Source organism: Nyctibius grandis, unplaced genomic scaffold (genome assembly GCF_013368605.1).
Source record: "Nyctibius grandis isolate bNycGra1 unplaced genomic scaffold, bNycGra1.pri scaffold_190_arrow_ctg1, whole genome shotgun sequence".
Taxonomy (NCBI): domain Eukaryota; kingdom Metazoa; phylum Chordata; class Aves; order Nyctibiiformes; family Nyctibiidae; genus Nyctibius; species Nyctibius grandis.
This window is the reverse complement of record NW_027167563.1, coordinates 959-14822: the sequence shown is the minus strand read 5'-3', so window position 1 is coordinate 14822 and position 13864 is coordinate 959. Positions and strand designations below refer to the sequence as shown.

Here is a 13864-nt window from a genome sequence, read left to right as displayed (position 1 = left end):
CTGGGTGCTCCTGGGTGTCTGAATACCACCGTGGGTGCTCCTGAGAGCCCAAACACACGCTTGGGTGCTCCTGGGGGTCTGAATGCAGCCTTGGGTGCTCCTGGACACCCTTGGGTGCTCTTGGGGTCCAAATGCAACCCTTGGGTGCTCCTGGGTGTCTGAATGCAACCGTGGATGCTCCTGAGCACCCTTGGGTGCTCCTGGGGGTCTGAACGCAGCCGTGGGTGCTCCTGGGGGTCTGAATTCAGCCCTAGGTGCTCCTGGGCACCCTTGGGTGCCCAAACGCAACCTTGGGGTGCTCCTCGGTGTCCCAATGGAGCCCTGGGTGCTCCTGGGGGGTCTGAATGCAGCCTTGGGTGCTCCTGGGCACCCTTGGGTGCTCATGGGGGTCCTAATGCAACCCTGGGTGCTCCTGGGTGTCTGAATGCAGCCTTGGGTGCTCCTGGGGGTCCGAATGCAGCCCTGGGTGCTCCTGGGCACCCTTGGGTGCTCCTGGGGGTCCCAATGCAGCCCTGGGTGCTCCTGGGCACCCTTGGGTGCTCCTGGGGGTCTGAATTCAGCCCTGGGTGCTCCTGGGGGTCTGAACGCAGCCTTGGGTGCTCCTGGGGGTCTGAATTCAGCCCTAGGTGCTCCTGGGCACCCTTGGGTGCCCAAACGCAACCTTGGGGTGCTCCTCGGTGTCCCAATGGAGCCCTGCGTGCTCCTGGGTGTCTGAATGCAACCGTGGGTGCTCCTGGGCACCCTTGGGTGCTCATGGGGGTCCTAATGCAACCCTGGGTGCTCCTGGGTGTCTGAATGCAGCCTTGGGTGCTCCTGGGGGTCCGAATACAGCCCTGGGTGCTCCTGGGCACCCTTGGGTGCTCCCAGGGGTCTGAATTCAGCATTGGGTGCTCCTGGGCAACTTTGGGTGCTCCTGGGAGCCCAAACGCAGCCTTGGGTGCTCCTGGGGGGTCCAAACACACCCTTGGGTGCTCCTGGGGGTCTGAATTCACCCCTGGGTGCTCCTGGGCACCCTTGGGTGCTCCTGGGTGTCTGAATGCAACCATGGGTGCTCCTGGGCACCCTTGGGTGCTCCTGCGAGATTGAAGACAGCTTTGGGTGCTCCTGGCCACCCTTGGGTGCTCTCGGGGGTCCAAATGCAGCTCTGGGTGCTCCTGGGCACCCTTGGGTGCTCCTGGGGGTCTGACTGCAGCCTCGGGGTGCTCCTGGGTGCCTGAATACAACCTTGGGGTGCTCCTGGGCACCCTTGGGTGCTCCTGAGAGCCCAAACGCAGCTTTGGGTGCTCCTGGGTGTCCTAGTGCAGCCCTGGGTGCTCCTGGGCACCCTTGGGTGCTCCTGGGGGGTCTGAATTCAGCCCTGGGTGCTCCTGGGCACCTTTGGGTGCTCCTGGGTACCCGAACACGCCCTCGGGTGCCTGAACGCCCCCCCCCCCCTCCGGGTGCCCGGTGCACCCACGGGTGCCCCTACGCAGCCCTGGCACCCCTGGGTGCTCCTCGAGGTACCCACCTGCCCCCCACGGCACCTGTGTGGGCCCTGGGACACGCGTGGGCACCCTTGGGACACGCGTGGGCACCCCTGGGACACGCGTGGGCACCCTGACACGCGTGGGCACCCCTGGGACACGCGTGGGCACCCTGACACGCGTGCCCCCCCCCCCAACACGCGTGTGCCCCCCGACAGGGGATGCCCCACCCTGGGACTTGTGCGCGCCCCGACACGCGTGTGCGGGGGGGCCCCGCACACGCCACTGACATGTCTGCACAGATGACACGAGAACCGCAGCCCCCCCCCACCCCAAACCCCTCCCGGGGGGGGGGGTCCGGACCCCCGGGGTCCCCCCCGTGTCCCCCCCCCACCCTTGTCCCCTGTCCCCCCCCCGCCCCCGGCCCGGGGTCCCCGATCTGGCTGGTCTGGATACACCCGCAGGGGTCGGTCCCCCCCCCGGCCCCCCTTTGCCCCCCCCCCCCAGCCCCATTTGCCCCTTCCCCCCCCCCCCGCTGCTCCCCCACCCCCTTATTTGCCCCTTAACCCCCCCCCCCAGCCCTCCCCCCCCCCACCAGCCGCCCCCCCCGGGCCCCCCCCCAGTGTTTAACACAAGTTTTTACATTAAAAACCTGTGCCCCCCCCCGGGGCGACCGGAGCCTTCGTGTGTGGGGGGGGGGGGGGTCCGGGGGGTCCCCTGGGGTGGGGGGGGGGTCCGGGGGGGTCCCCTGGGGGTGGGGGGGGGTCCGGGGGGGTCCCCTGGGGTGCGGGGGGACCTGGGGGGGGGCAGGGGGTCCCCTCTGCCTGGGGGGGGGGGTCTGGGGGGGGCCCAACCTCATCCAAGACCCTCGAGACTCCCCCCCCGCGTCCGTCCATCCCCGATAAGAGGCTCCCTGTATGCAAATGATCTCATTAATATGCTAATTAACAGACTAACGAGGTGGGCACTGAGCCAGTGGCTGAGGGGGCGGGGGTGGGGCTGTGCTAATGAGGGACGGGGTAATTAACCGCCCCCCCCCCCCCGCGCTGGGGATGCGGTTGGCGGGAGGTGGTGGGCGTGGCCCTGCCCTCATTAATATGCAAATCGAGGCGCAGCTTGCACCCCATCATCATTATTACCCCTGGCCTTCTACTTATCACCTCCCCAGCTAATTATTACCATCCCTCATTTGCATACAGGACACCTGGGTGCCCAGCCTGGCCTTGTGTGTGTGTGTGTCCCCTCCCCGTGCCTCAGTTTCCCCAAGGCCACGGGGGGGGGGTGGGAACACCTGGGTGCTTCCCAAGGGGGGGTGGGTGGTGCTGGGGGGGGGTCCTGGACATCTGGGTGCTTCCCAGGGGGGTGGGTGGGGGGGGTGGAGGTCGGTGGGGGCACCTGGGTGCCTTCCCAGGGGGGAGGAGGAGGAGGAGGAGGAGGAAGGTCATGGGTGGGGGGGGGCCACCCTGGGCACTTCCCAGGGGGGAGGAGGAGGAGGAGGAGGAGGAAGGTCATGGGTGGGGGGGGCACCCTGGGCACTTCCCAGGGGGAGGAGGAAGGTCATGGGGGGGGTGGGGGGCACCTGGGTCCTTCCCAGGGGTGGGGGGTCCAGGCCCGGGCACCTGGGGGGTGCCCAAGGCGGGGGGGACACCAGGGTGCCACCCCCTCACCGTGTCCTTGGGCCCGGGTATATCTGGGTGGCGCCGTGGGGCAGCGCGGGGCGGGCGATGGCGGCGGCACTGGTGGCGGCACTGGTGGCACTGGTGGCGGCGGGGGGCACCCGGGCGCAGTGCCCCACCGCCTCCTCGCTGCGCACGGCCAACGGCACCCGCCTCTGCGCCCTCCTCTACGCCGACGACAGCCCCTACTACGACCAGTGCTGCGGCGGCGACACGCTGGTGGTGGCCCCCGGCTCCGATGTGCCCTACATGCCCCGCGGCTGGTCCGACCGCGTCTCCTCGCTGGTGGTGGGCACCCGCTGCGACCTCACCGTGTGGTCGCGGGCCGGGAAGAAGGGCAAGAGCCGGCGGTTCGGCGCGGGGGCGGTGCCGCGGCTGCAGGAGGTGCGGCGGGGGATCTTCGGCAACTGGAACGACGCCATCAGCGGCTACTACTGCAAGTGCAGCTGAGGCGGGCGGCGCGGGGGGGGCGCGGGGGCGACGGCGGGCAACGGGGGTCGGCGCGAGTCAACGGGGGCCAGCGGGAGTCAACAGCAGCCAATGGGGGCCAATGGGAGTCAGCATGAGTCAACGGGGGCCAACGGGAGTCAACGGGGGCCAATGGGAGTCAACACCAGCCAACGGGAGTCAATGGGGGCCAACGGGAGTCAACACGGGTCAAGGCAAGTCAAGGGGAGTCAACACCGGCCAATGGGAGTCAACATGGATCAAGGCAAGTCAACACGGGCCAACAGGAGTCAATGGGAGTCAACACGGGTCACGGCAAGTCAACAAGAGTCAACACTGGCCAACGGGAGTCAACACGGGCCAATGGGAGTCAACATGAGTCAGCGTGAGTCAACGTGGGCCAAGACGAGTCAACACGAGTCAACGTAGGCCAATGCCAGTCAACATGAGTCAGTGGGAGTCAACGTGGGCCAACACGAGTCAACGTGGGCCAACACAAGTCAACGTGGGCCAAGACGAGTCAACGTGGGCCAAGACGAGTCAACGTGGGCCAAGACGAGTCAACGTGGGCCAAGACGAGTCAACGTGGGCCAAGACGAGTCAACGTGGGCCAAGACGAGTCAACGTGGGCCAACACGAGTCAACGTGGGCCAACACGAGTCAACGTGGGCCAAGACGAGTCAACGTGGGCCAAGACGAGTCAACGTGGGCCAAGACGAGTCAACGTGGGCCAAGACGAGTCAACACTGTCCAACACTAGTCAAACTTGGCCAAGACGACCCAACATGAGCCAACATGGGCCACGAGGAGCCAACATGGGCCACGAGGAGCCAACGTGGGCCAAGGCAACTCAACGTGGGCCAAGACACGTCGCCGTGAGTCCCCACCGTGAGTCCCCCCGGGCCAGGGCTGACCGAGGGGGGCTGACCCACCATGACGTGGCCGTGCCCCCCCCCGTGTCCCCCCCCCAACCCCGAGAGCAGCCAATAAAGCCTCGGAGGCCGCAGCAGCTCCTGCCTCGCGGGTGCTTTATTGGGGGGGGGTGGGTGGCCCCCTGGCAGGGCAAGGGGGGTCCCCATGACCACCCCCCCTTCTCCCCCACGCAGGGACCCCCCCCCCACGCCCCGCGTCCCCCCCACAACGCCCCCCCCCATCCCAAAGAAGCGACGTGGCACACGGCTGTCTCCAAAAGGACACGTGTAATGTGGGGGGTCCCCGCGCCCCCCCCGGTACAAAACGACAATATAAATAGCTCCGATATAAAACAAAACGGGGGGGGGGGGGGGGGGGCAACAACAGCCCCCAAAATGTGTTTGAAATGGGGGGGGGGGGGGCAACAGGGACCCCCCCCATCAGTAGTGAGGCCGCGGGACGCGTCCCCCACCCCGGAGACGGCGGATGGGGATAAAAAAGGGGGTTTAAAGAAAAATAAAAGGGGGGGGGGGGGGGGGGGGCCAAACGGCTGCCCGGGGTGGGGGGGGCACCCCCGAGGGGCTCCCCGGGGTGGGGGGGGGGACCCCAGCCCCAAATCTCCGCCGGGAAGGAGCTGGGGGGGGGGGTGGACACACACACCGGGGCGGTGACGTCGCCGCGTCCCCGGCTCAGTAGTACACACGGGGGTGGGGGGGCCCGTGCCCCCCGGTAGCGCCCCCCCCCCCTCCACGGGAGGTGCCCGGGGGGTGGGTGTGGGGTGGGGGGGGGTCCCAGCCCCTCAGCGCAGGCGGTGCTGGCGCATGAGGGGCACGATGCAGGCGGGGGGCCCGGCCTGGCGCAGGAAGGGGTGCTGCAGCAGCTCGGTGGCCGTGGCGCGCTGCGCGGGGTCCCGCACCAGCATGCGCTCCAGGAAGCCTTTGAGGGAGGGGGACACCTGGGGGGGGGGGGGACGGGGGGGGTGTCAGGGGTGTCCCCGTGTCCCTTAGGGGGGGTTTGCCCCCTCCCCAGGCCCCCCCCCCCCCCGCCCCGGTACCTTGTGGGCGTTTTTGAGCTTGGGGGGCAGGTTGTCCCGGATCATCTTCATGGCCTTGAGGGGCGGCTCGTTGAAGTAGGGCGGCTCCCCGTCCACCATCTCGATCACCATCACGCCCAGCGACCAGATGTCCACCTGCAGGGGGGGGGACACGGGGGGGTGAGGGCACCCCGCACCCCCAGACCCACCCAGTGCACCCCAAACCCACCCCATGGCCCCCAAACCCCCTCTATGCTGCCCCAAACCCACCCCATGACCTCCAAACCCACCCTTCGCCCACACAAACCTGCTCCATGCACCCCCAAACCCACCCCACGCCCCCCAAACCCAACCGCTGGCCCCCAAACCCAACCCAGACACCCCCAAACCCCCTCCTATGCTGCCCCAAACCCACCCCAGACCCCCAAAACCCACTCTAGGCCACCCCAAATGCACCCCACGCCCCCCAAACCCCCTCTACGCTGCCCCAAACCCACTCCAGACCCCCAAAACCACCCCACCCTCCCCCAGACCCATCCCATGCTCCCCCAAACCTCCTCTACGCTGCCCCAAACCCACCCCAGACCCCCCCAAACCTGCTCCATCCACCCCAAAACCCACCCCATGCTCCCCAAACCCACCCCAAACCCCCTCTAAGCTGCCCCAAACCCACCCCAAACCCACCCCAGACCCCACCAAACCCCCTCTCTGCTCCCCCAAACCCACCCCAGACCCCACCAAACCCCCTCTATGCTCCCCCAAACCCACCCCAGACCCCACCAAACCCCCTCTATGCTCCCCCAAACCCACCCCAGACCCCACCAAACCCCCTCTATGCTCCCCCAAACCCACCCCAGACCCCACCAAACCCCCTCTACGCTGCCCCAAACCCACCCCAGACCCCCCCAAACCCCCTCTATGCTCCCCCAAACCCACCCCAGACCCCACCAAACCCCCTCTATGCTCCCCCAAACCCACCCCAAACCCACCCCAGACCCCACCAAACCCCCTCTATGCTCCCCCAAACCCACCCCAGACCCCACCAAACACCCCTCTATGCTCCCCCAAACCCACCCCAGACCCCACCAAACCCCCTCTATGCTCTCCCAAACCCACCCCAGACCCCACCAAACCCCCTCTATGCTCCCCCAAACCCACCCCAAACCCACCCCAGACCCCACCAAACCCACTTTACGCCCCACAAACCCACCCCAGACCCCACCAAACCCCCTCTATGCTCCCCCAAACCCACCCCAGACCCCACCAAACCCCCTCTATGCTCCCCCAAACCCACCCCAGACCCCACCAAACCCCCTCTATGCTCCCCCAAACCCACCCCAAACCCACCCCAGACCCCACCAAACCCCCTCTATGCTCCCCCAAACCCACCCCAGACCCCACCAAACCCCCTCTATGCTCCCCCAAACCCACCCCAGACCCCACCAAACCCCCTCTATGCTCCCCCAAACCCACCCCAGACCCCACCAAACCCCCTCTATGCTCCCCCAAACCCACCCCAGACCCCACCAAACCCCCTCTACGCTGCCCCAAACCCACCCCAGACCCCACCAAACCCCCTCTATGCTCCCCCAAACCCACCCCAGACCCCACCAAACCCCCTCTATGCTCCCCCAAACCCACCCCAAACCCACCCCAGACCCCACCAAACCCCCTCTATGCTCCCCCAAACCCACCCCAGACCCCACCAAACCCCCTCTACGCTGCCCCAAACCCACTCCAGACCCCACCAAACCCCCTCTATGCTCCCCCAAACCCACCCCAGACCCCACCAAACCCCCTCTATGCTCCCCCAAACCCACCCCAGACCCCACCAAACCCCCTCTATGCTCCCCCAAACCCACCCCAAACCCCACCAAACCCCCTCTATGCTCCCCCAAACCCACCCCAGACCCCACCAAACCCCCTCTATGCTCCCCCAAACCCACCCCAAACCCACCCCAAACCCCACCAAACCCCCTCTATGCTCCCCCAAACCCACCCCAGACCCCACCAAACCCCCTCTATGCTCCCCCAAACCCACCCCAGACCCCACCAAACCCCCTCTATGCTCCCCCAAACCCACCCCAAACCCCACCAAACCCCCTCTATGCTCCCCCAAACCCACCCCAGACCCCACCAAACCCCCTCTACGCCACCCCAACCCCCCCCCACCCCCCCCCGGGCTCACCTCGGGGCCGTAGGGCAGGCGGGAGATGAGCTCGGGCGCCATCCAGTAGGGCGTCCCCACCAGCGACTTGCGCCGCGGCACCTCCTTGTTCACTTGGGCGCAAAACCCGAAATCGGAGAGTTTCACCTGGGGAGCCGGGGGGGTGAGGAGGAGGAGGAGGAGGAGGAGGAAGAGGAGGAGGAGAAGGGGGCTGCGTCCCCGCTCACCCTGCCGTCGTGCGTGAGCAGGATGGAGTCGCTCTTGATGTCGCGGTGGATGACGCCCTGCGCGTGGAGCACGGCCAGCGCCCGCAGCACCGCCAGGCACACGGCGGCGATCTGCTCCTCGTTCATCCTGGGGGGGGGGGGCACAGAGGGGTGGGAGGGGGCGGTGGGATGGGTGGGGGGTCCCCAGGGAGGTGGGGGGGGGACGTACCTGGTGTGGGTGACGATGTCGGTCAAGGCGCCGCCCTCCAGGAACTCCATCACCACCCAGAGCTCGTCGCCCACCAGGTAGCTGTTGTACATCTCCACCACGTTCTCGTGCTGGTAGTCCCGCATGATGACCACCTATGGGGGGGGGCAGAGGGTGAGACCACCCCCCAAAACGGGGGCTGAGGGACCCCACAGGAGTCCCCAAGACTCCACCCCAAAGCAGGGGCTGAGGGACCCCCCAAGAGTCCCCGAGGGGTCCCAACTTCACCTCACCTCGTTGAGCCGACCCCACCCCAAAGCAGGGGCTGAGGGACCCCATGGGGGTCTCCAAGACCACACCCCAAAGCAGGGGCTGAGGGACCTCATGAGGGTCCCCAAGACCCCACCCCAAAGCGGGGGCTGAGGGACCCCATGAGGGTCCTCAAGATCCCAACTCAAAGCAGGGGCTGAGGGACCTCATGAGGGTCCCCAAGGGGTCCCCACTCCACCTCACCTCGTTAAGCCCACCCCACCCCGAAGCAGGGGCTGAGGGACCCCATGGGGGTCCCCGAGACCCCATCCCGAAGCAGGGGGTCCCCGGGGGGTCCCTGAGACCCCATCCCGAAGCAGTGGGTCCCCGGGGGGTCCCCGAGACCCCACCCCAAAGCAGGGGCTGAGGGACCCCACGAAGGTCCTCAAGACCCCACCCCAAAGCAGGGGCTGAGGGACCTCATGAGGGTCCCCAAGGGGTCCCCACTCCACCTCACCTCGTTAATCCCACCCCACCCCAAAGCAGGGGCTGAGGGACCCCATGGGAGTCACCGAGACCCCACCCCAAAGCAGGGGCTGAGGGACCCCACAAGGGGCCCCAAGACCCCACCTCAAAGCAGGGGGTCCCCAAGGGGTCCCCGAGACCCCACCTCAAAGCAGGGGCTGAGGGACCCCACCCCAAAGCAGGGGCTGAGGGACCCCACGAGGGTCCCCGAGACCCCACCCCAAAGCAGTGGGTCCCTGAGGGGTCCCTGAGACCCCACCCCAAAGCAGGGGGTCCCCCAGGGGTCCCCGCTCCCCTCACCTTGTTGAAGAGCAGCTTGTGGCTGCAGCTGAGCCCACCCCACCCCAAGCAGGGGCTGAGGGACCCCACGAGGGTCTCCAAGACCCCATCCCAGAGCAGGGGGTCCCCGAGACCCCACCTCAAAGCAGGGGGTCCCCGGTGGGTCCCCGAGACCCCACCTCAGAGCAGGGGCTGAGGGACCCCACCCCAAAGCAGGGGCTGAGGGTCCCCACGGAGGTCCCCAAGACCCCACCCCAAAGCAGGGGATCCCTGGGGGGTCCCTGAGACCCCACCCTGAAGCAGGGGGTCCCCGAGACCCCACCCCAAAGCAGTGGGTCCCTGGGGGGTCCCCGAGACCCCACCCCAAGGCAGGGGGTTCCCGAGGGGTCCCCGAGACCCCACCTCAAAGCAGGGGCTGAGGGTCCCCATGGGGGTCTCCAAGACCCCACCCAAAGCAGGGGCTGAGGGACCCTCCGGGGCTGAGGGACCTCATGAGGGTCCCCAAGGGGTCCCCACTCCACCTCACCTCGTTAAGCCCACCCCACCCCGAAGCAGGGGCTGAGGGTCCCCACGAGGGTCCCCGAGACCCCACCCCAGAGCAGGGGGTCCCCGGGGGGTCCCTGAGACCCCACCCCAAAGCAGGGGGTCCCTGGGGGGTCCCCGAGACCCCACCTCAGAGCAGGGGGTCCCTGGGGGTCCCCGCTCCCCCTCACCTCGTTGAAGAGCAGCTCGCGGCGCTGCTGCTTGCGCAGGTCCATCTTCTTGACGGCCACCAGCTTGCCGGTGCTGCGCACGGTGGCGATGCAGACGACGCCGGTGGAGCCCTCGCCGATCTTGATGAAGTTGTCCAGGTAGGTGCGGGGGTCGCCGGGGTCCACCACCATCTGCAGCGCCGCCCGGAACTGCTCGTGCGACACGCGCTGCGGCTCACGCTGCGGCGAGCGCGGCTGCTGCGGCCCCGCCGGCGGGCGGGCGAGGTGGGGGTCCGAGGCGTGCGGGGTGAGGCCGGCGGGGGGTTGCTCGGGGTTCTTGGGCCGCGGCGGCCCGGGCGGGTGGGCTCGGGAGCCGCCGCCGCCGCCGCCGCTCACCGGCCCGTTGGACGCCGCCTCCTGCGGCCGCGCCGGCCGGTGCTCTGCCTGCGGGGGGGGGGGGGAGGAGAGGAGGGGCGTCAGGCGGGGGGCGCGCGGCCGCGGGGGGGTTGCCACGGGGCACCGGGGGGCTGCCGGAGGAGAGGGGGGAGCCGGGGGGAGCGGGGAGAGGAGGTGGCGGCCGCTGTGGAGACGGGGCCACCGGGAAGGGGAGCGCAGCGCGGGCTGCGGCGCGCACCGGTTCTACCGGCGTTAATCCGGATCTACCGGCGTTAATCCGGTTCTACCGGCGTTAATCCGGTTCCCGGTGCAAGCGAGGAGAGAGGCGGCCGTCCGAGGAGAGGCAGAGCGAGGAGAGAAGCTTTGCTGAGGAAGGAGGCGGCTGCCAAGCGGCTCCGGGGGAGTTGGGGTGGGGGGGGGGGGGGGGGCTTTACCTGGGAGCCCGCGCCCCTGCCGGGGTCGGTCTCGGCCCGGGGGTAGGTGTTAAAGGGCCGTCCCGTCTGCTGCGCCGTCTTCATCACCCCTTCGGAGACGGGGATGTGGGGAGTCCGCATACTGGGCCCGGAGAGGGGGCGTTTGTCGCGGGGGGGCTGCTGCGGGCTGCTCTCGCCGGCGTGGGTGGATTTGGGGCGCTTGTCGGGGGGGGGCGGCTCGGGGCGCTCCCGCCGCACCACCGGCTCGCCGCAGTCCCTGTCGGCGGCGGGGTCCCGCCAGCCGTCGCGGTCGGCCGGGGTTTTGGGGTACTCGGGAGGGGGCGGGCGGGCCGAGGGAGGGGGTTTGGGGCCGGGGTCCTGCCCGCGGGGCTGCTGGTGGTGCTGGTGGTGGTGGGCGCGCTGGTCGTCCCTCGCCCGGGGTCTTTCCTTGCCCTGCTCTATCTCGCTCCGGGCCCCGCGGCGACTCTTCTCCTGGGTGGTGGCGGCCGCCGGGCCCTCGGGGAGGCCGTTCTCGTGGCAGAGCTGGTGGTGGTGGTGGTGGCGGCGGGGCGGGAAGGGGGGGCTGTCCCTGCGCAGAGAATTGGAACGGGACACGGACATGTTCTCAAACTCGTCCAGCAGCCAGGCGAGGGAGCCGTCCTGGGCCGCTTTGCTGCCCCGCACGATGGTCTTTGGAGCAGGACGCGGGGCGGGAGGCGGACGGGAGCACAGACAGGACACAACAAAAAAACAAGACAAAAAAACACACACAAAAAAAAGAAAAAAAAACACACAAAAAAAAGGAAGAAAATAAAAAAAAAATGAAAATGAAATGCCTGGTGGTGATGGGGACACGGCGGACACAGAGGGGGATGCGGGGAGGGGACGGGGTCTCGCTCCAGCCGTGCCGATGGCTGAGCCCGGCGGGGCTGGGGACGAGGGTGGTGGGTGCTGCGGGGGTGGGGAGGGGGCTCTGCCGTTCCCCCGCAGCCCCCGGCAGGGCTCTGGGTGCTCCCTCGGGGAGCAGGATCCGGCGAGAGGCACCGCGCGCCCCGGGAGCCTCGGGGCGGCCCCGCTCGGCGGGGGGGGTCATGGGGAGGGGTCTGGGGGGGCTGCTGGTCCCCCAGCGGGTGCCCGGGGGGCTCCGTGTGCCCCCAGCGCTGTTGTTGGTGGCCACGGGGGCAGCGGGGTTTGCTCCTGGATGGGGCTGAGCCCTGGCAAACCCCCCCCCACCGTCCTTGGCCATGGAGGAGGGAGATGGGGACAGAGGCGGCTCGTTAGCCGCAGATTAACGAGCCCCCGGAGCGCAGGGGAAGAGGGGAGTAGGGCAAGGCGAACCCCGACGCGGGGAGGCAGCTCCCAGTGCGGCAGGACACCGAACTGGGGAGCTGTGGGCTGTTTCCCCGGCTCCCAGTATCAGACCTGCGGGTTTTGGCATCTTTTTGGGTCAGCAGAACGGCTGGGGTGGCTCCGTGGGGACAGGCTGCGGCCAGCGTGGCTCGTGGCCGGCGTCGCATTACTCATGGCCACCGGAGCCACCTTTGTCCGGGGCCAACGAGCCGAACCAGTGACACCAGCGCTGGGCACTGGGGGCTTTAATGGGGGTGAAGGCGGAGGAACGGCAGAGCTGGGGCACGGGGAGGGGGCAGCAGACAAGGCAGACTTTAAACCAACGACACGAGGGCGGCTCGGGGGGGGGGACACAGGCACGGGGGGGGGATGAGATGGGCGGGAGAGGACACCCTGTCCCTGGTGCTTCCTCGGAGGGGGGTGATTCCAGTTGTGGGAGAGGTTTTCACCCCGGGTGGTCGCTGCGGGGACGCCGCTGGGTCCGAGCCCGACCCGCCGCCTTACCTGCTCCCAGGGCATGCGGTGCCCGCGGCGCGGCTCCCCAGCCCCCCGACAGCCCCCAGCCCTCCCCGGGGGGGGGCCCCGCGGAGCCGCCCACCTTCTGCGAGCCGTGCTGGATGGCCGTGATGCAGACGGGGTCCACGAGCGGCTTGGGCCGCTTGGCCGACTCCTCGATGATGCCCTGCCATTGCCGCGGCAGCCCCGTGAACTTCTGCTCCTGCTGGTCGTAGCCCGTGTGGACGCGGTGCTCGAAGTTGGAGGGGGCCGAGATCTCCAGGCGCTTCTTCTTCTTGCTGAACATGGTTAGAAGACCTGGAGGGGGGGGGAAAGAGGGAGGAAAATGAAGAAAAACCAACAGCCACTTCTGAGTGATAAAAAAATCACTTGCCACACGCTTGCCAACACCAGGAGCGTTTCCCCGCGCTGCTCCGGGTCCGGGCGAGCTGTCACAGCCCCCCCGAGCCCACGGCACCCCCTGACCCACCCCCGGGGGTTTAGGGCTGAGCTCTCACGCCGGTTTGGAGCTGGAGTTTGGCAACTGCCCCCCCTCCAAGGGCTTCTGCCCCATCGCAGCCTCCTCGGGGCAGAAAACACCCACTGGGACCCGCGTGTTTGGATTCAACACCAGCCGAAGGGACACCCGATGGTGGCCTCGGGCTCGTCGGGGACGAGCCCAAAGCAGCCCCTTCCAGCACCTCCTCCAGCTCCCCGCCACTGGTCGTACTGGGAGCAGCATGGAGGTCTGCCCGAGGTGAGGGACCTCCAGAAACATCTCCCCCATCAAAGGTGTTTCCTCACGCACACGGGACGTGCCGCCGAGACGGGGACAGCGGTCCCGACATCACCCCTGCGTCGTGATACGGCTCCGGTCACGTTACCATCCTCCAGGTCCCACTTCAGTCCCCTTCGACCCCACGAAGGTGACACCAAGGAGAGCTGTCGGTGCGCAGAGGCCTCGAAGGGGTCCAGGGTGCTGCTGGTGGGACCCCGAAGCAGCAGCAAGTCACCCGGGAAGCACCGTCACCTCCGTGACTCGCGGCACGACGTGGATCAGTCACCGATGCCCGTCCCCACCGCGTCCCTCTGCTCTCCACAGCGGCTCCGGCCGCCTTCCCGAAGCCACGGAGGGGCGGCAGGGCCGGGGGTCTTCTCCCCTCAGGGATAATCCTGCTCCTCTCCCCTCGCCTGCTTCCCCTCCTCAGCGTGACCCCCCCCCGGGGGGTGTTTTCCTTCCAGGAGAAGGGCCGTTTTGGCAGCCCTGGTGCTGCTGGCGTCTCTCCTCCCTTTGATGTAACGCTCCCAAACACACAAACTAAACAAAAAACCCCTCCCACGATTAAAAACCGG

The 13864-nt window shown here is 68.3% G+C and overlaps 2 protein-coding genes across 2 annotated transcripts; one reads left to right on the top strand and one right to left on the bottom strand.

Moving 5' to 3' along the window:
- The first annotated feature begins 3187 nt into the window (after positions 1 to 3187).
- Positions 3188 to 3589, top strand: SYCN (syncollin). The gene has a single exon (XM_068424696.1). It carries the CDS (start codon positions 3188 to 3190, stop codon positions 3587 to 3589), a length of 402 nt encoding a protein of 133 aa, XP_068280797.1.
- Positions 3590 to 4770: 1181 nt separating this feature from the next.
- PAK4 (p21 (RAC1) activated kinase 4) lies at positions 4771 to 12839 on the bottom strand. The gene is made up of 8 exons (XM_068424695.1): positions 12615 to 12839; positions 10688 to 11356; positions 9879 to 10301; positions 8134 to 8267; positions 7926 to 8052; positions 7720 to 7845; positions 5553 to 5687; positions 4771 to 5453 (listed from the first exon to the last, which is right to left on the bottom strand). The coding sequence occupies exons 1-8, from the start codon at positions 12816 to 12818 to the stop codon at positions 5298 to 5300; spliced, it is 1974 nt and encodes a 657-aa protein (XP_068280796.1). The 5' UTR covers positions 12819 to 12839; the 3' UTR covers positions 4771 to 5297.
- Positions 12840 to 13864: the final 1025 nt, after the last annotated feature.